Source organism: Ranitomeya imitator, chromosome 3 (genome assembly GCF_032444005.1).
Source record: "Ranitomeya imitator isolate aRanImi1 chromosome 3, aRanImi1.pri, whole genome shotgun sequence".
NCBI classification, from domain to species: domain Eukaryota; kingdom Metazoa; phylum Chordata; class Amphibia; order Anura; family Dendrobatidae; genus Ranitomeya; species Ranitomeya imitator.
In genome coordinates this window covers 677,062,648-677,084,433 of record NC_091284.1, presented here as the reverse complement: position 1 = coordinate 677,084,433, position 21,786 = coordinate 677,062,648, and the positions used below count along the sequence as shown (strand labels likewise).

Sequence of the window (21,786 nt, the reverse complement as noted above, 5' to 3'; positions counted from 1 at the left end):
GTGTGTCAAAGGTCGTCATAAGTTTATACTCCCAGATTCTCCCAGCTCTTTGACAATCTACAATCTGGTTTCTGCCCCATCTCTCAACTGAGACAGCCCTGACCAAATCACTAACGACCTACTTACCACCAATACTCTGTACTCCTCCTTCTAGACCTGTCCTCTGCTTTCGACACAGTTGACCACTGCCTCCTACTACAGATCCTCTCCACCTTTGGCATCAAAGACCTCGCCCTATCTTGGATCTCCTTGTACCTTTCCAACCGCACATTCAGCGTCTCCCACTCCCACACTACCTCCTCATCCCACCCTCTCTCTGTTGGAGTTCCCCAAGGCTCTGTTCTAGGACCCCTACTCTTCTCAATCTATACACTTGGCCTGGGACAACTCATAAAGTCCCATGGATTCCAGTACCACCTCTATGCTGATGACACTCAGATCTACCTCTCTGGCCCAGATGTCACTGCTCTGCTGTCCAGAATCCCAGAGTGTCTATCAGCCATATCCTCCTTCTTCTCCTCTCGCTTCCTCAAACTCAATGTGGACAAATCTGAACTCATTATCTTTCCTCCATTACATAGATCTTCCTAACCTCACTTATCTATTGCAATCAATGACATTATGCTTTCCCCCGTACCGGACGTCCGCTGCCTCGGAGTAACCTTTGACTCTGCCCTGTCCTTCAAACCGCACATCAAAGCTCTGTCCACCTCCTGTCGCCTCCAGCTCAAAAATATCTCCAGAATCCGTCCTTTCCTCAACCGTCAATCTACTAAAATGCTTGTGCATGCCCTCATCTCCAGCCTTGACTACTGCAACATCCTTTTCTGCGGCCTCCCTGCTAACACCTTTGCACCTCTCGAGTCCATCCTTAACTCTGCTGCCCGACTAATTCATCTCTCTCTTCGCTACTCCTCCGCTTCCCCCCTCTGCAAATCTCTTCACTGGCTCCCATTCCCTCAGCGTATCCAGTTCAAATTACTAATACTGACCTACAAAGCCATCCACAACCTGTCTCCTCCATATATCTCTAAACTAATCTCCCGATATCTTCCCTCACATAATCTCCGGTCCTCCCGAGACCTCCTTCTCTCCTCCACACTTATTCGCTCCTCATCTAACCGCCTCCAAGACTTCTCCAGAATATCCCCCATCCTCTGGAATTCTCTGCCCCAACATGTCCGACTGTCAACCACATTCGGATCCTTCAGACGGAACCTGAAAACCCATCTCTTCAGGAAATCCTACAGCCTGCACCAACACCAGAGCTCCTGCAACCCTCAACCTACTGTCTCCTTCCCCATAATCCTGTAGAATGTAAGCCCGCAAGGGCAGGGTCCTCGCCCTTTTGTATCAGTCTTTCATTGTTACTTTGTTTACTGTAAGTGATATCTGTAACTTGTATGTAACCCATTCTCATGAACAGCACCATGGAATCAATGGTGCTATATAAATAAATACTAATAATAATAATTCTCCTGTCTCTCTGAGATTTGAAGCTACCTTTCAATACAAGTAATTTCAGGTCCATGGTGCTATGATTAGGCATACAAAAATGGCCATAGGTAGATCCATTATTTTTTCTTTTATTGTATGGCGGTGAGAATTTATCCTTGTTCTCAGTTTTTGCCCTGTCTCCCCAACATACAGACCCCCAGTTCTATCTACTTGCTAACACAGGACCAAAATATTTATCTTTCCTGTACCAAATTATTATGCAAATGATATTTTTCTCTGATTTTTCTAAATGGTTGATGCAAATGATTCAGTATAATGTTCAAATAATTAACCGTTAGAGTATAAATTTTATTGGACAAGCCCCACAATGATAACAGTATTTATTTCAAACCTAAAGTTATTATTCACATTTTATAGGTTGTAGAGAACTGAACTTGGTCATTTGTTGAATTTTCAGCGTTAAGCGGTCACATTTACTAAAATCAAAAGCTTTTTCAATCGAAAACATCTTGTGAGGCCAAGTTACCTTCACAATTCTTGAATTCATTGCATCCATTGAACTTGTGTTTGGATAGTTTCTGCTTGAATTTCATTGCAGGATGTCAGAATAGGCTCACAAAGTAGCTGTTTTGACTTACTCCCACCCTCATAGATCCTCTCTCCTTTTATGCCCATAGCAGCCAATGACTAAGAGGTATTCTTTGCAGCATGAGATGGTGCATTGTCATGCATGAAAATGATCTTGCACGGTCAGTCAAAAACTAGACAGTTATGTGGAAAAGTATTTGCCCCCTTCCTGATTTTGTATTATTTTGCATGTTTGTCACATGTTTGCTTTAAATCACCAAATAAATTTAAATATTAGCCAAAGATAACACAAGTAAATACAAAATGCAGTTATTAAATGATGGTTTTTATTATTAAGGAAAAAAGAAATCCAAACCTACAGGGCCCTGTGTGAAAAAGTGATTGCCCCCCTCCCATAAAGCTGGGTTCAAATCCCCTAGCCACACCCAGGCCTGATTACTGCTACACATTTTCAAGAAATCACTTCAATAGGATCTGCATGACAAAGTGAAGGAGACCAAAAGTTCCTCAAAAGCTAGACATCATGCCAGGGCCAGACTGGCCATCTGGCATTTCTGGCAAATGCTAGAACGGCCGGTCCCTCTAATGGGCCACTCGATCACCTCCAAACCCTCTTCAGCCTGCATATCGGGCAGCATTAGCTTGCCTTTCACACACAATCATGCTGCACTGATGAAACCAGCAGGACCAGTGGCGGCATGCTGTACTGTTCTGTGCCACCCCTTGGCCATGCTGATTTCAATTCTGAAGCGCGATCATGTACACAAGCAGGGGTGGGCTGTGCATGTCCCCATGCAGAAGTTTTAGGCCTCCCGGCACTGTACTGTACCATAGAGTTGTACAAGTGCCTGCCTGGCCATCCCAGCATTGCATACACAACGACGAGGTCAGCAGAGCCGGGATGGGAGGGCCGAGTTAGGAGGTATCTGACAGGGTCGGATCTTGCCTTGTTGTGGTGTCTGCAGTCACGCTGAGGCAGGTGAGATGAGTTATTGCACAGCTTGAACTTTGACACAGATCGGGTCGCACTGTCAGTGGGGTCATTGGTTCCAGCATTACTGATCTATGTGTAAGATAAGATCAAGCTGCAGCAATAACTCACAGTCCCAAAGCAGACAGCTGTATCCAGGATCATAGGCTGACTTCTCCTGAGCCTGGCTGCAGGACATCATACACTGCATATATTCTATAGAGAGGGACCATATATGATATCATTTATGGCCTGTAGCCTGGTCCAGGGGTGATCAGTGCATATACAGTGCACATAGTGCATACCGTGTACAGAAGAATATGTCACTCCTATATCCTATACTATGTGCACAGCCATCCGATTTTATTTACAGGATAATATGTGTTGATATAAGATGTGATGACTATATACATAATGTAATATATAGCATCACACATTACCCTGTATATATCATCCGGTGTCTGTACACATAGTGTAGGATATATGAGGGCTATAGTATGCTGTGTGCACAGACATTGGATGATGTATACAAGGAACTACCGTATTTTTCGGACTATAAGACCCACCACACCATAAGACGCACCTAGGTGAGTATCCATTCCTCTTCAGTAGCGCGCAGTGTCAGCTGGAGACTTCCTGCTGGGGCCGGCGGTCATGTGTGCCAATACTTAAGAGAAATGAATATTCTGAATATTCATTTCTCTTAAGTATCGGCACACGTGACCACCGGCCACAGCAGGAAGCCACTGTCTGACACTGCGCGCTACTGAAGAGGAATGGATACTTACCTCTCTCTGCGATGAACGGTCCCGGTGAGTATTCTGGCAGCTGTGCGTTGCTTGTGAGCAGCGCATGATGTCCCTAACATGCGCTGCTTACAAGCATTAGGCAGCTGCTGGCACCGGAGCAGGACGTGCGATGGAGCGCCGTGTAGGTAAGTGTAATATTTTTTTTTAAATTTTTCCTGATGGGGCCATGAATACCAGGAACGGGATGGGCCCAATTATAAAAAAAAAAGGATGGGACCAATCATACCAGGAACAGTATGGGGTCATTTATACCAGGATGCCAGAAAAATTAATATGCACTGTGACCCGTTGCTCCGCCAAATCCGCTCCCCCACCTCCCCACCACAGCTAGAGCCCATACATCCAGACTATAAGACGCACCCCCCATTTTCCTCCACATTTTGGGAGGAAAAAAGTATGTCTTATAATCCTAAAAATACGGTATGTGACTGGTGTAACGTCTGACGTCTGTAGCCACAGAATACAGTAGCGTAGCTACCAGGGGTCAGAGTGGATGGTTACTCTGGGCCTCAGGGGGCCCACCCAGAGCTACACTGCCCTTACTTAATCAGCATGTCTAATGCGCATAAACAGTTAAGCTCTGCGGTAGATCTCTCTGCACTACCGCTGCATTACTGCGCTCTGCTCTGTAGACTGCAGATCGTTTTATGCCTCCGGTCTACAGACGACCGAGGAGCTGACTCACGCTGACGACGTCAGAGTCCTGGTGCATTGCCGTCATCGCACTGTGACGGGATTCTGACGTTTGGTGCGGGAATCAGCGCTATTACAGCACGCTGCCTTGCCACTGGACTTTCAGGATCCTGGTTAGATGAGTATATGAATTATTTTAAATGAAAACTTGTGGTGCGATGTGGGGACATCATAAACAATGGGGGTCCTTTCTACATAGTGTGGGGCACCCTGAAACTGCGTGGGGGTCCTCATACATTTTAGGGACTAATTCAGCAGCCATTACATAGCTTGTGAACTAATGCAGGGTCCATTATACAGTTTGGCCATTAATGCAGGTACCATTCTACAGCTTGGGGACTAATGCAAGGGGCCATTATACCGCTTGTGCATTAATGCGGGGGCCATTATAAGGCTTGGGGACTAATGCAAGAGAAAAAAGGAAGGGAAGCCAGCTCACCGATCTTGGAAGAGAAGCACGGAAATAGTCCTGATGAGACGTGCAATCAATGAAAAAAATGAAGATTCCAGCTTGCTCTTGTTAAAAATGTAAATTTTTAATCCAAAAGGTTAAAATAGCAATACATGCTCCTTAGACCCACCATAAACCCCGTGAGGGACCAAGCGACGCGTTTCGACTGGAAACCAGTCTTTATCCAAGCTAGTCTATCCAACATAAGCGCTGGTATTTAAGGACCCAGTAACCAATGAACGTACTGAGCCTAGATCACATGATAAATGCAATCGACAGGTCCTGAAAAGTAAATGTGATCTAAAAACACATGTAATCTACAAATTACAAAGTATCGAAATAACACACAATTAAAAATCAAAAATCAAACAGCAAGATACTGCAGGAAGGCAATAATTAATAATGAAACATAATATCATTCTTGCGGTTGAGTCCGTCAGGAAATCTGGTGCCCAGCATGAATATCCAATATGCTTCGCGGGTGAGTAAAATTCTGTGCAGATCGCCGCCACGTGGAGGTTTAATTACTCGCTCAATACCGGTCACTCTAAAAGATGAAATGTCACGTGAATGGTGATCCACAAAAAGTTTGGCTGCAGAGGAAATATTACGGTTAGTATTACTTGTGTTAGAGATATCATGCAAATGCTCATAAATCCGATTCTTCAATTTACGAATTGTGCACCCCACGTAAGATTTATTACATGCCACACAGTCTATTTTATATATCACGAAACGAGTATTACAATTAATAAAACCCTGAATATGAAAATTCTTGGAACCTATGTGGTCAGAAAAAACTTTCGTAGTAATTATGTGCCTGCAGGTGGAGCAATTAGGAACATTGCATTTATAGCTGCCCTTGCAACTTAACCATGTAGACTGAGGTTTGTTCGTAACAAATAAACTGGGTGACAGAATATTGCCCAAAGAAGGAGCCCTCCTTGCCACAACACTACATCCGGCATGTAAAATGTTAGCCAAAATAGGATCTTCATATAAAATTGGAATATGCTGATTGATAATAGCTTTAATATTATTAAATTGCGGACTATATTGTAAACACACAAAGGGTTTATTAATATAGTGACTAGTCCTCTTGTTTAAATTAGTATTATCATTTGAATTGATAATTGTGTTGCTGGAACTCGTGGTGGCAGTTGAACGTTCATTTGGGGATGTAATATTAAGGGCTCTATTGAGCATCCAATTAGGATAACCCCGTCTATTAAATTTAACACAAGATTTCGCTAAATCTTGTTTGAGAGCATCGTTATTATTACAATTTCTCCTGAGTCTAGTGAATTCACCGACAGGGATTGAACGTATAGTATGTTTGGGGTGACTGCTGCTCGCATGAAGAATGGAATTGCCAGCTAATGGCTTTGAATATGTACGAGTGGAAATCAGATTATTCACTACACCAGTAAGCTCCAAATCAAGAAACGAAATTTTAGAAATGTGATGAACAAAGGTAAATCTGATATTGAAATCATTGTTGTTGATGTATAAAATAAAATCCTGTATGGCAGATACATCGCCCCTCCAAATAATGAGCGTATCATCGATGTATCTGCCATACCAATGAATATACGGTAAAAAATTATTAGATGTAGAAAATAAAAAATGATGTTCAAAAATGCCATCACCAAATTTGCTAAAGATGGAGAAAATTTGGCCCCCATAGCTACTCCGCTACACTGTAAATAATATTCATGATTGTGTGTTTACAATATAGTCCGCAATTTAATAATATTAAAGCTATTATCAATCAGCATATTCCAATTTTATATGAAGATCCTATTTTGGCTAAAATTTTACATGCCGGATGTAGTGTTGTGGCAAGGAGGGCTCCTTCTTTGGGCAATATTCTGTCACCCAGTTTATTTGTTACGAACAAACCTCAGTCTACATGGTTAAGTTGCAAGGGCAGCTATAAATGCAATGTTCCTAATTGCTCCACCTGCAGGCACATAATTACTACGAAAGTTTTTTCTGACCACATAGGTTCCAAGAATTTTCATATTCAGGGTTTTATTAATTGTAATACTGGTTTCGTGATATATAAAATAGACTGTGTGGCATGTAATAAATCTTACTTGGGGTGCACAATTCGTAAATTGAAGAATCGGATTTATGAGCATTTGCATGATATCTCTAACACAAGTAATACTAACCGTAATATTTCCTCTGCAGCCAAACTTTTTGTGGATCACTATTCACGTGACATTTCATCTTTTAGAGTGACCGGTATTGAGCGAGTAATTAAACCTCCACGTGGCGGCGATCTGCACAGAATTTTACTCACCCGCGAAGCATATTGGATATTCATGCTGGGCACCAGATTTCCTGACGGACTCAACCGCAAGAATGATATTATGTTTTATTATTAATTATTGCCTTCCTGCAGTATCTTGCTGTTTGAGTTTTGATTTTTAATTGTGTGTTATTTCGATACTTTGTAATTTGTAGATTACATATGTTTTTAGATCACATTTACTTTTCAGGACCTGTCGATTGCATTTATCATGTGATCTAGGCTCAGTACGTTCATTGGTTACTGGGTCCTTAAATACCAGCGCTTATGTTGGATAGACTAGCTTGGATAAAGACTGGTTTCCAGTCGAAACGCGTCGCTTGGTCCCTCACGGGGTTTATGGTGGGTCTAAGGAGCATGTATTGCTATTTTAACCTTTTGGATTAAAAATTTACATTTTTAACAAGAGCAAGCTGGAATCTTTGTTTTTTTCATTGACTAATGCAAGAGCCATTATACAGATTGGGAGGTAGTGTGGGGGAGCATTCTACAGCTACAGCTTGGAGACTAATCAGGGAGACATTATACAACTTGTGCACTAATGTGGGGGCCATTATACAGCTTGTGCACTAATGCGGGGGACATTATACAGCTTGGGGACTAATGTGGCCATTATACAGCTTGGGGACTAATGTGGGGGACATTATACAGCTTGGGGACTAATTCAGGGGCCATTATACAGTTTGGAAGCTAATGTGGGGGAGCATTATACTGTACAGTTTGGGAGCTAATGTGCTGGGGCCATTATACAGTTTGGGAGCTAATGTGGGGGGGCGGGATTATGTGTGGTGATGTGGTGGGGGCGGGATTATGTGTGCTAATGTGGTGGAGGGCGGGATTATCTGTGGTAATGTGGTGGGGGCGGGATTATGTGTGGTGCTGTGGGGGCAGGATTATGTGTAGTGATGTGGTGGGGGGCGGGATTATGTGTGGTGATGTGGTGGGGGACGGGATTGTGTGTGGTGATGTGGTGGGGGCGGGATTGTGTGTGGTGATGGGGGGGCAGGATTGTGTGGTGATGTGGTGGGGGGCAGGATTATGTGTGGTGGGGGGGTGGGATTGTGTGTGGTGATGTGGAAGATTGTGTGTGGTAATGTGGTGGGGGGGCGGTATTGTGTGTGGTAATGTGGTGGGGGCGGGATTGTGTGTGGTGATGTGGTGGGGGGCAGAGCTACTGAGCAGGGGGCAGGATTAGCGAGTAATCACGATGCCTCTTAAATATATATAGATGGGGCATTATTACTTTCTAGGGGAAAAATGTATATACTGTTTTCTAGTGCATTTGCACTGTGCATTAATATTTTCTAGTGGGGGGCAATTTTACCATTAAAGAGGGCACAAATGAGTCATTATTACTATGTAAGGGGCACAGTGGTGGCAGTATTTTGTGGGGCAGTAAGAGAAACCGTTATAGTGCCACACAGCAGGTGCAGTAATAGGGACACAGCGGCTCAGCATTGGGTTATCAGCAGGATGAGAAGGTTGTGCAGGTTGGGAATAACCACCAACAAGTCATGTTTTCAGAATTTCCTTAGTATTGCACAGGTGATGGAATTATTGCCTGTGAAGGTGATGCAATTATCACCTATGCAATACTAAGGAAATTCTGAAAACATGACGTGTTGGTGGCTCTTGAGGACAGGAATTGGGGAACACTGCCCTAGTGGTTCAGCAAGCTGCTTCTGATGGGCACCCCACTGTTGCATTCAAGTGCCTCTATCTGCCTGTCTCAGTTTTGCGCCAAACTAACTGTGTGTGAGTGCAAGCTCCCACCATAAGACTCTTGATGGGCCTGAGCTCAGGATTTACTGACCTGTGCCTGGTCGCTGTGTCATTGCAGAGATGAGCCCGCCTGGACGATGTCTGTTTTACCAAGGAATTGCGTGTTTCGAACCAATGCGCGGTACCACAGCTGACTTCCTGGAGAGCCCTATGGATGTGTCAAGGATGTCAGATCCTGGGGATTTCGGCACCGCAGATGGTGCTATATGGAGATGTCACACGTCCTCATCATTACAGATAGCACCAACCTTTCTCAAGATGACCACCGAAACAACCTCTTCCTGTCAGTTACTTCTTCCCAATTGCTTGTACTGCACCCTGGCCTGGGTTCTGTCTAGTTCTGTACAAACTGCAGTTCAAACCAGCAGAACATAATTCATTTAACATAACACAAGTATCTGCCAATAGAATCGCTGTTTTTATTTCTCATCACAGAACTGGGGTCACGACCTCAGAATCAAAATCCTGCACAAACCAGCTTAACCCCTTAGAGACCGAGCCAATTTTGACCTTAATGACCAAGCCAATTTTTACAATTCTGACCACTAGCACTTTAGGAGCGTACAGCTCTGGTGCGCTTCAACGGAGTCCACTGATTCTGAGAATGTTTTTTCGTGACATACTGTACTTCATGACAGTGGTAAAATTTCTTTGATATGACTTGCGTTTATTTATGAAAAAACGGAAATTGGGCAAAAATTTAGCAATTTAAAAACTTTTGATTTTTGTACCCTTAAATCCAAGAGTCGTGTCACACAAAATAGTTAATAAACAACATTTCCCACATCAACTTTCCATCAGCACAATTTTGGAAACAATTTTTTTTTTGGTAGGATGTTAAAGTTGACCAGCGATTTCTCATTTTTCCAACAAAATGTACAAAACCATTTTTTTTAGTGACCACCTCACATTTGAACATCCAGTAATAAAGTACGGACAGCTCTCCACAGAAGGGTGAATTTATATGTCCTTTATTCCACCTTTAGTTGCAACATTTCGATCCAACAGGATAAAGATCTTGTTGGATCGAAACGTCGCAACTAAAGGCGGAATACAGGAGATATAAATTCACCCTTCTGTAGAGCGCTATCCGTACTTTATTACTGGATGATTGAACTTTTTACAAGATGGACTTGATTTGACGTGCACTTCAATCCTGGGTAATGTTAACCCTGTGTTTGCTGGTGATGCGAGTTAAGGAATATTCAACTCACATTTGAAGTGACTTTGTAGGGTCAATATGACAGAAAATACCCAAAATTGTCACCATTCTGAAAACTGCACCCCTCAAGGTGCGCAAAACCACATTCAAGAAGTTTATTCAAGTGCTTCCCAAGAACAAAAGAAATGTGGAAGGAAAAAAATAACAAAGAACTTTTTTCACAAAAAATGACTTTAGATCCAAACTTTTTTATTTTCACAATGGTATCTAGAGAAAATGGACCATAAACTGTATTGTGCAATTTCTCCTGAGTACGCCAATATCCTGTATGTGGGGATAAGCCACTGTTTGGGCGCATGGCATGGTTCAGAAGGGAGGGTGCACAGTTTGACTCTTTGAACACAAAATTGGCTGGAATCGATGGCGGGCACCATGTCGTGTTTGGAGACCCCCTGATGTGTCTAAACAGTGGAAACCCCCCAATTCTAACCCCAACCCTAACACAGCCCCAATGCTAACACCAACACACCCCTAACCCTAATCCCAACCCTATCCCAGCCCCAACCCTAACCCCAGCCCCAATCCTAACCCTAACACAACCCTAAACACAGCTCTAACCCCATCCATAACTCTAGCCTCAACCCTAACCCTAACTGCAAAGAATGGAAAAAATGACAATGTTTTTATTTTATTATTTTTATCTAACTAAGGGGGTGACAAAGGGGGGGTTTGATTAATTATTTTTTTTTATTTTGATCACTGTGATAGTGCCTATCACTGTAATCAAAAGGAACCAATAGGAAAAATCTCATTTTTTGCCGGGTACCGGCAGTCAGATCTCGGTGGGTGCACTGAGCATGTACATGCCATTTTTTCCAGGAAGACGGAGGGTCGGGGGACAGAGCAGGAGGGTCTCAAGATGGGGTCGGTACCGGGGGGGTGCTCAGGGGACCCCATTTCTCTCTCCACTGGTATGCTAGATCATATCAGAGGAGAGAGAAATTAATGGAAGATTGGACTTTTTTGTGATCAAACAATCAATGTTTGGGCGCATGGCAGAGCTCGGAGGGGAAGGAGCGCCATTTGACTTTTCAATGCAAAATTGACTTGAATTGAGATGGGATGCCATGTTGCGTTTGGAGAGCCACTGATGTGCCTAAACATTGAAATCCCCCACAAGTGACACCATTTTGGAAAGTAGACTCCCTAAGAAACTTATCTAGATGTGTTGAGAGAGCTTTGAACCCCCAAGTGTTTCACTACAGTTTATAACGCTGAGCCGTGAAAATAAAAAAAAAATATTTTGTTCCCACAAAAATTATTTTTTTTAGCCCCCAGTTTTGTATTTTCCCAAGGGTAACAAAAGAAATTGGACCCCAAAAGTTGTTGTCCAATTTGTCCTGAGTATGCTGATGCCTTATATGTGGGGGGAACCACCGTTTGGGTGCATGGGAGAGCGCGGAAGGGAAGGCGCGCCATTTGGGATGCAGACTTAGATGGAATGGTCTGCAGGCGTCACATTGCGTTTGCAGAGCCCCTAATGTACCTAAACAGTAGAAACCCCCAACAAGTGACCCCATATTGGAAACTAGACCCCCCAAAGAACTTATCTAGATGTTTTGTGAGAACTTTGAACCCCCAGGTGTTTCACTACAGTTTATAACGCAGAGCCGTGAAAATAAAAAATCTTTTTTTTCCACAAAAATTATTTTTTAGCCCCCAGTTTTGTATTTTTCCAAGGGTAAACGTTGAAATTGAACCCCACAAGTTGTTGTCCAATTGGTCCTGAGTACGCTGATACCCAATCTGTGGGGGGGAACCACCATTTGGGCGCATGGCAGAGCTCGGAAGGGAAGGAGCGCCATTTGGAATGCAGACTTAGATGGATTGGTCTGCAGGCGTCATGTTGCATTTGCAGAGCCCCTCATGTAACTAAACAGTAGAAACCCCCCACAAGTGACCATATATTGGAAACTAGACCTCCAAAGGAACTTATCTAGATGTGTTGTGAGAACTTTGAACCCCCAAGTGTTTCACTACAGTTTATAACGCAGAGCCGTGAAAATAATAAATCTTTTTTTTTTTCCACAAAAATTATTTTTTAGCCCCCAGTTTTGTATTTTCCCAAGGGTAACAGGAGAAATTGGACCCCAAAAGTTGTTGTCCAATGTGTCCTGAGTACGCTGATACCCCATATGTTGGGCTAAACCCCTGTTTGGGTACACGGGAGAGCTCAGAAGTGAAGGAGCACTGTTTTACTTTTACAACGCAGAATTGGCTGGAATTGAGATCGGACGCCATGTCGTGTTTGGAGAGCCCCTGATGTGCCTAAACAGTGGAAACCCCCCAATTCTAACTGAAACCCTAATCCAAACACACCCCTAACCCTAATCTCAACGGTAACCGTAACCACACCCCTAACCCTAACACCCCTAACCCTAATCCCAACCCTATTCCCAACCGTAAATGTAATCCAAACCCTAACCCTAACTTTAGCCCCAACCCTAACCCTAACTGTAGCCCCAATGCTAACTGTAGCCCTAACCCTAGCCGCAACCGTAACCCTAGCCCTAACCCTAGTCCTAACCCTAGTCCTAACCCTAGCCCCAGCCCTAACCATAGCCCTAACCTTAACCCTAGCCCTAACCCTAATGGGAAAATTTAAATAAATACATTTTTTAAATTTTTTAATTTTTCCCTAATTAAGGGGGTGATGAAGGGGGGTTTGATTTACTATTTATAGCGGGTTTCTTAGCAGATTGTTATGATTGGCAGCCGTCACACACTACAAGACGCTTTTTATTGCAAAAAATATTATTTGCGTTACCACATTTTGAGAACTATAATTTTTTCATATTTTGGTCCACAGAGTCATGTGATGTCTTGTTTTTTGCAGGACAAGTTGACGTTTTTATTGGTAACATTTTTGGGAACGTGACATTTTTTGATCGCTTTTTATTTTGATTTTTGTGAGGCAGAATGACTGCAAACTCGGCTTTGGGAAAATGGCCGCCGCGATCTCTAATGCGCACGCGCGGCATCCCGCGGCCATTTTCCTGAAGCCCCGTGCAGCAGAGCACTCCATCTGTGCACGCGCGGCCCCAGGAAGGTGGCCGCCCCCACCGATGCAAGGGATTACAGCGCAGATCGCGCGCTGTGTCTTCACGTGGGCGCAGGGAAGTTGGAACTCTGGACATGCGCACACCACTACGCCACCAACGGAAAGCTGGGGAAGAAAAGAGCGCTGTGAACACGCCCACCTGACCAGACCAGCCTGATTGACAGGCGAAAACGGCGACTTTGGTAATGTATTTCTCAGCATACATGGGGAATCAGGGTACACTACATACACTATAGTAACGCACAGCGCAGGCCCTATTTAACAGTATTTATAGCTCAATCTCAAAAAACGGGGTGACAGGTTCCCTTTAAAGATGTAGAATGTCTTTAAGTAGTTTTCTTTAAATTGGGCTCACATGGCAAACTAATTATCACAGGTGTTTGAGATTGATTTAAGTGATCCAAAGACCCATGAGACACAATGCCATCCAATGAGTATATTTGAAAAGCAAAATATTACAACTTTATGACACTTAAGTCCAATTTGCATAATAATTTGGAACATTGTGTAGTGCAAATAAACTGAACACTGGAGTTCTGGAATCTAAAATGAAAGTTAACTAGAGAGTATACATAGCACTTTTTTCACTGATGTTTCATAATGGTAAAGCTACAAATTAAATGAGTAAGGATATATTGATATTGACCTTTAACCCTAGATATGAGACTGCATCAAGGGTTTCTGTCTGAAGTCCTGAAAAATGGGATTTGGATGTTACCTTCGACAGAGCCATTCACTGTAATGAGGCACAGGCAATCACTTAGTACTCCGTCTGTTCCAGTGGTGTCTGTCTTTTTCAGATGGACACAAAATGCACAGACATTGTAGTACAGTGTATAGCTCATTATCTCTATGAACTCATTCAGACTTCTGTGATTTCTCTCGTATGCAAAAACACAGACTGATTTTCTTCAGTGTTTGGTCAGTGTCATTTTTTACTATCAAGGGTTTCATCAGTGATTTTCACTGATGAAAAAATTATTTGCAAAGCTTCTCCTATTCCTTCCAATGTTAATCACACAAGAACACCGTTTGTGCACCGATGCCATCCATGTGCGAAAGACGCGAATAGAACACATACTGTACCATTCTACATAACACACGGACGTCTGAATGAAGTCTAATTCAATCTACACGTTGCAATGTGGCACTGAAGTGTCCAGAAAAACATGAAATGAAAGGACGTAGACTAGTCTTACCTGAGACTATCAGAGAAAGCCTCCACCGCATACTTGGACACACAGTAACCTCCTCCATTGGCCGATAGTCTCCCAAGCACGCTGGCCATGTTAACTATTCGTCCTTGTGCTTGTTTTACCAGAGGCAGAAACCCTAGTGTCACTCCAATAGTGCCAAATGTATTCACTTCCATAACCTTCCTGTAGTCCCCCAGCGTCATCCACTCAGTTGGACCAATTGGGTTGGCAACACCAGCGTTGTTAACTAGACCATAAAGACCTATACAAGGTGAAAACAAGATAAATATCAAACAACCGTCTATGCAAAGTCTTAAAGGTAAAAAAAAAGTCATTGATCCAGGAACCATTGACAGCTAGAGAGACTGAGACATCACCACATACAGACTGGGCATCAGAGTGGTAAATGGACAGCAGAAGCTTGCAAGGTTCAATCATAATTAGATTACAGAAAAGTGGTCCTGCTATAACAAATATGATTAAATGGCTCTTGTACTTTCATACAACTTGATTCCATTTAACAGATAATGGGCTAAATAGACAATCTACAAATCAGGCAAAATCATTTATACACTTTGACATCTTTCCTGTGGAAATTTACTCCAAAATGCCAGCCCCTAGGTGTCTCCTAATTGTCTAACTGGCTGCCCACTGCCTGTTGTCAGGTTTAATCTCTGTCTAGCTTCAGATTCACAGAGATGATGGATTATAGGAAATGGGCAGGACTTTGTCTCTGTTCATCTGTTTGTTAAACAGGCTTAAAGGTACCGTAATTACACTAAACAATTTACCAACGATATCGACCAGCGATACGACGTGGCCGTGATCGTTGGTAAGTCGTTGTGTGGTCGCTGGAGAGCCGTCACACAGACAGCTCTCCAGCGACCAACGATGCCGAAGTCAACCGGGTAACCAGGGTAAACATCGGGTTACTAAGCGCAGGGCCGCGCTTAGTAACCCGATGTTTACCCTGGTTACCATTGTAAATGTAAAAAAAAAAAAAACACTACATACTCACATTCCGGTGTCTGTCACGTCCCTCGCCGTCAGCTTCCCGCACTGACTGTGAGCGCCGGCCGTAAAGCAGAACACAGCGGTGACATCACCGCTGTGCTTTACGGCCGGCGCTCACAGTCAGTGCCGGAAGCTGAAGGCGAGGGACGTGACAGACACCGGAATGTGAGTATGTACTTTTTTTTTTTTTTACATTTACAATGGTAACCAGGGTAAACATCGGGTTACTAAGTGCGGCCCTGCGCTTAGTAACCCGATATTTACCCTGGTTACCAGTGAACACATCGCTGGATCGGCGTCACACACGCCGATTCAGCGATGACAGCGGGTGATCAGCGACCAAAAAAAGGTCCTGATCACTCCCAGCGACCAACGATCTCCCAGCAGGGGCCTGATTGTTGGTCGCTGTCACACATAACGATTTAGTTAACGATATCGTTGCTACGTCACAAAAAGCAACGATATCGTTAAAGAAATCGTTATGTGTGACGGTACCTTTACAGAGGAGGGTTATCTGTTTGGAACATTTAGGTCATTGGATATTGGCAGGCACAATGCATGCTGGGAAGTAAGGAAGAGGGAGTTCCTGCACCTATAGGGATGGCAGAAAATGCTGACATAGAAGAACAACGAACTCACTAAAAGTAAATGAATGGCAAGGTGCAGAACATTAGAATGAGCACAATGCCTGTACAGATCAGACTGGTATACATTTTTAACTTGTTGCAGGGCATGAGCAAGAGCATGCTTCTCTACTTATGAGGTATGGTACAGGCACACTTTACAATCCTTCTTTACATACCAATAAGTATATATACTGTATATAGAGAGAGAAATCAATGCTTCGCATGCTGTAAGGAACTGCAACATTTTACTCACAAGATAAATTATCGATATCTATGCAAACAGTCTCACATACTGTGCTAATCAAGTCCATCCAGTGCATGGCTCTATTGTTTTCTATAATGCAATACATAAAATAATAATAAAAATACAACATAATAAAAACAATCATTATAGAACAGTAGATGGGACCCTGCATGTACAGTAATAGTAGAATCACAGTGCATTATTGCTGGGAATTTATATTTAGCTGTCTATGATTGATTTCTCACCTCTATCTCCAACCTCTGCCTTCACCCATTCCACCGCCTTTTTGATGCTGTCTAGGCTGGTGACATCCAGTAAAGTGGTTTTCAATCCCGTAGGACAGGCTTTTTGCAGGTCATTTGCTCCTTTTTCTGTGAGACATCCGGCCAGAACATGAAAACCTTTTCTGTTCAATCGTTTGGCTAATAGATTGCCAAATCCTGTATCACACCCTGTGATAAAGACATGTTTGTCGGACAGTCGTGAGATAGTCTGTCTGTCTCTCAGAAACCATCCAATAGCCCACGCAATGGCAAACAGGACCACGTAGCACCACATGGAGCCCTTTTAGGAGGCCTGCGTTACAAAGGAAGGCAACTAATTATCTGCTATATGCAAAATTAAAGGTCATGTGCAAATCCACCCTTCCAAAACAACACATATTAACTATTACTACTGGTTACATATCTGTACACGAAAAACCTGATGGAAACAATACGTCATTTTCTGATGACATTATGTCCCAAATTCATCAAGATTGCCGTTTCGTATGTCAGTCTTAATGAGGAGAATGCAGGAAGAAGATGTGCCTAACATTTCTAGAATAAGAAACGCTGCCCCTATTGATAAATTTGACGTTGACTTTGGTGGGGGTGCCCCAAACTGGCAAGAAAATTATTATTTATTTATTGTGCTTTCTTATATAGCATCATTAATTCTACAACACCTTACAGACATCGTTACTGTCCCCCATGAGGCTTACAATCTACATTCCCTATCAGTTTGTCTTTGCAGTGTGGGTGGAATCTGGAGAACTCGGAGAAAACCCTGGCAAACATGGCAAGAACATACAAACTCCTTGCAGATGTTGGCCTTGGTGGGACCCTGGACTCCAGTGCTGGAAAGCAACAGTGCTAACCACTGAGCTACTGTAAAAATGACAAAAGTTGAAAATTTTGGCACAACCCCGTTTGCGCAAAAAAACTGCAACTTTACTAAGTGTTTTACACCAGTTTTCAGACAAACACTTTGATAAATTGGGGTCATTCTCTTTAAATGAAGTAAATAAAACTGAAATAACAATAAGCAGAATAGGGTTTTAGCAATAACAGTGGAGAAACTAATGGGAATAGTACTCACCTGACCACAACCACTAATAGGCTTAAAGGGATATTCCCATCTCCAAGATACTGTATGTGAATACTTTTCTGCCCAATAATGACAAAAGAATTCAAGGAGTGATACCTTTACTGGCTAACCAGAAAATAATGTTTGCAAGCTTTCAGAGCCCAGAGGCTCCTTCTGGCACAGAGGCTCCGAGAATACTTTTGTCATTATTGGGCAGAAAAGTATTTGAATCGATGTTTCTGGCTAACATGGTACCCCAATATAATTTGTTATTGCACATCATCTCCAACATACTATCCCAAGGAGTAATAATAATAGGAGTAATAATAAGAGGAGTAATAATAATAATAGCAAATGCCTCCAATTAGAAATGTAGTATAGTTTTTCTGATTGCTATGTCTCTAGTGGTATCTATGTCTCCTTAGGAATCCACGGTTATGACCACTATCAACTAGCTAACTGTCTCTATATCAGTGCTTGTAACCATAGATACCTAAGGTCCTGCAATGCAATCTATTTGGAGGTATTTGCTTATATTATTATTATTATTATTATTATTATTATTACACCTACTACATTTTGGGATAGGATCTTGGAGATGGGACTACCCCTTTAAATAAGGCTCCTGCAGAACCACAAATTGTTATAAACAAAAAATGGAAAGAAAGGGTTAGTGGATCAAGACTGAGAGGTAACTGATATACAGAAATGTGGTTTATTCGTCAACGCTTTTCGAAGTTGAAAACGTCTTTTTCAGTGCTGCACACTTTCTGCACCTCGGGAGTTTATGTGTGGTCCTTGCATTTCACTCCTGCCGAATTCCTTCTTCATTTGTTAAGGATGTACATATACAGTTTGGAGGAGCGTGGTTTCATTGTAAAAACTTATTGAAAAACTGAGTCCTTAAAGAGGTACCAAAGTGAGTTTCTAAAGGAGCTTGGAGGTCAAAATCGGCAGTCTAAACCATGTATTGAAGCCTTCTTTGATGGCACTATGAGAGAACATACAGGGATAAATTCAGGCTATGACCCCAGACGTCCTGCAGAATGCATTTAACAATGTGGAACGGAGCGTGCAGGTGTGCTTGGATGCAATCGGTAGACATTTTCAACATCTGCTTTAAAACATTAGTTTATCATGAACCAAGGTACAGTCCAAATTTCAGTATAATAGATCGTCTCTTTTAGAAGTTACAGCAATTAGGCCAATGAAGCTGTGTGATGGCTTTTTTCTATGGTGTTTACCAATATTGTTAATTGTTTTTATAGTTTGATAGATCGGATGTTACTGAACGTGGTGATACCACATGTAGTTGAAATATAGCCTGGAATATGCGTATTGACAGACCAGATGAAAAGACCCATGGGTGGTTCATTAGCTGGCACACACCTCCACTTCAATTCAGCAAGGTGGAGGTGGGGTACTGGGATTATTATAGATGAGCTTGTTGGACCTTTTTGGGTTGAAGATAGATTCAAAATCAATTCCACTCCCACTTTCTTCAATTACAGGACAGAAAAAGTCTACATTGCAGCATCAAAGTCTCCACTGGTTGGCTAGCCAGTAAAAGCCTTAAGCCCCAAGGGTGGTTTGCACGTTAATGACTAGGCCAATTTTTACAATTCTGACCACTGTCCCTTTATGAGGTTATAACTCAGGAACGCTTCAACGGATCCTGATGATTCTGATATTACTTTCTCGTGCATATTGTACTTCGTGAAAGTGGTAAAATTTCTTCGATAAGTCTTGAGTTTATTTGTGAAAAAAATGGAAATTTGGCGAAAATTTTGAAAATTTCGCAATTTTCCAACTTTTTATTTTTATGCCCTTAAATCACAGAGATATGTCACACAAAATACTTAATAAGTAACATTTCACACATGTCTACTTTACATCAGCACAATTTTGGAACCAAAATTTTTTTTTGTTAGAGAGTTATAAAGGTTAAAAGTTGACCAGAAATTTCTCATTTTTACAACACCATTTTTTTAGGGACCACATCTCATTTGAAGTCATTTTGAGGGTCTATATGATAGAAAATAACCAAGTGTGACACCATTCTAAAAACTGCACCCCTCAAGGTGCTCAAAACCACATTCAAGAATTTTATTAACCCTTCAGGTATTTCACAGGAATTTTTTGAATCTTTAAATGACAATGAACATTTAACTTTTTTTCACACAAAATTTAATTCAGCTCCAATTTGATGTATTTTACCAAGGGTAACAGGAGAAAATGGACCCCAAAAGATGTTGTACAATTTGTTCTGAGTACACCGATACCCCATATGTGGGAGTAAACCACTGTTTGGGCACATGGCAGAGCTCGGAAGCGAAGGAGCGCCATTTGACTTTTCAATGGAAAATTGACTGGAATTGAGATGGGACACCATGCTGCGTTTGGAGAGCCACTGATGTGCCTAAACATTAAAGGGACACTATCACCTGAATTTGGAGGGAAAAATCTTCAGCCATGGAGGCGGGGTTTTGGGGTTTTTGATTCACCCTTTCCTTACCCGCTGGCTGCATGCTGGCTGCAATATTGGATTGAAGTTCATTCTCTGTCCTCCATAGTACATGCCTGCACAAAGCAATCTCGCCTTGCGCAGGCGAGTACTATGGAGGACAGAGAATGAACTTCAATCCAATATTGCAGCCAGCAGGCAGCCAGCAGGTAAGTAAAGGGTGAATCAAAAACCCCAAAACCCCGCCTCCATGGCTAAAGATTGTTCCCTCCAAATTCAGGTGACAGTGTCCCTTTAAAACCCCTCACAAGTGACCCCATTTTGGAAAGTAGACACCCTAAGGAACTTATCTAGATGTGTTGTGAGAGCTTTGAACCCCCAAGTGTTTCACTACAGTTTACAACGCAGAGCCATGAAAATAAAAATAATTTTTTTTTCCACAAAAATTATTTTTAGCCCCCAGTTTTGTATTTTCTCAAGGGTAACAGGAGAAATTGGACCCCAAAAGTTGTTGTCCAATTTGTCCTGAATGCACTGATACCCCATATGTGGGGGAGACCACCGTTTGGGCGCATGGCAGAGCTTGGAGGGGAAGGAGCGCCATTTGGAATGCAGACTTAGATGGAATGGTCTGCAGGCGTCAGATTGCATTTGCAAAGCCCCTAATGTACCTAAACAGTAGAAACCCCCCACAAGTGACCACATATTGGAAACTAGACCCCCAAGGAACTTATCTAAATGTTTTGTGAGAACTTTGAACCCCCAAGTGTTTCATTACAGTTTATAACGCAGAGCCGTGAAAATAAAAAATCATTTTTTTCCACAAAAATTTTTTTTTAGGCCCCAGTTTTGTATTTTCCCAAGGGTAACAGGAGAAATTGAACCCCAAAAGATGTTGTACAATTTGTCCTAAGTACGCTGATACCCCATATGTGGGGGGCAACCACCGTTTGGGCGCATGGCAGAGCTCGGAAGGGAAGGAGCACCGTTTGGAATGCAGACTTACTGTAGATGGATTGGTCTGCACACGTCACATTGCGTTTGCAGAGCCCCAATGTACCTAAACAGTAGAAACCCCCCACAACTGACCCCATATTAGAAAATAGACCCCCCAAGGAACTTATCTAGATGTGTTGTGAGAACTTTGAACCCCCAAGTGTTTCACTACAGTTTATAACTCAGAGCCGTGAAAATAAAAAAAATTTTTTTCACACAAAAATGTTTTGTTAGCTCCCAAATTTTTATTTTCCCAAGGGTAACAAGAGAAATTGGACCCCAAAAGTTGTTGTCCAATTTGTCCTGAGTACACTGATACCCCATATGTTGGGGTAAACCCCTGTTTGGGCGCACGGAAGAGCTCGGAAGGGAAGGAGTTTTACTTTTTCAACGCAGAATTGGCTGGAATTGAGATCGGACGCCATGTCGGGTTTGGAGAGCCCCTGATGTGCCTAAACAGTGGAAATCCCCAATTCTAACTGAAACCCTAACCCTAGCCCTAGCCCGAGCCCTAACCCGAGCCCTAACCCTAACCCTAACCCTAACTC

At 42.6% G+C, this 21,786-nt stretch overlaps 1 protein-coding gene across 1 annotated transcript in view; it reads right to left on the bottom strand.

Annotated features, from left to right (window-relative positions):
• The window catches only part of RDH5 (retinol dehydrogenase 5), a 114,723-nt gene that overhangs the window by 16,115 nt on the left and 76,822 nt on the right, over positions 1-21,786 (bottom strand). Inside the window, exons 2-3 of the mRNA XM_069758374.1 lie at positions 16,677-17,007; positions 14,551-14,809 (exon numbers count right to left, since the gene is read on the bottom strand). Coding sequence (XP_069614475.1) covers positions 14,551-14,809; positions 16,677-16,989 — 572 coding nt within the window. The 5' untranslated portion in view covers positions 16,990-17,007. The remainder of the gene's footprint in view (positions 1-14,550; positions 14,810-16,676; positions 17,008-21,786) is intronic.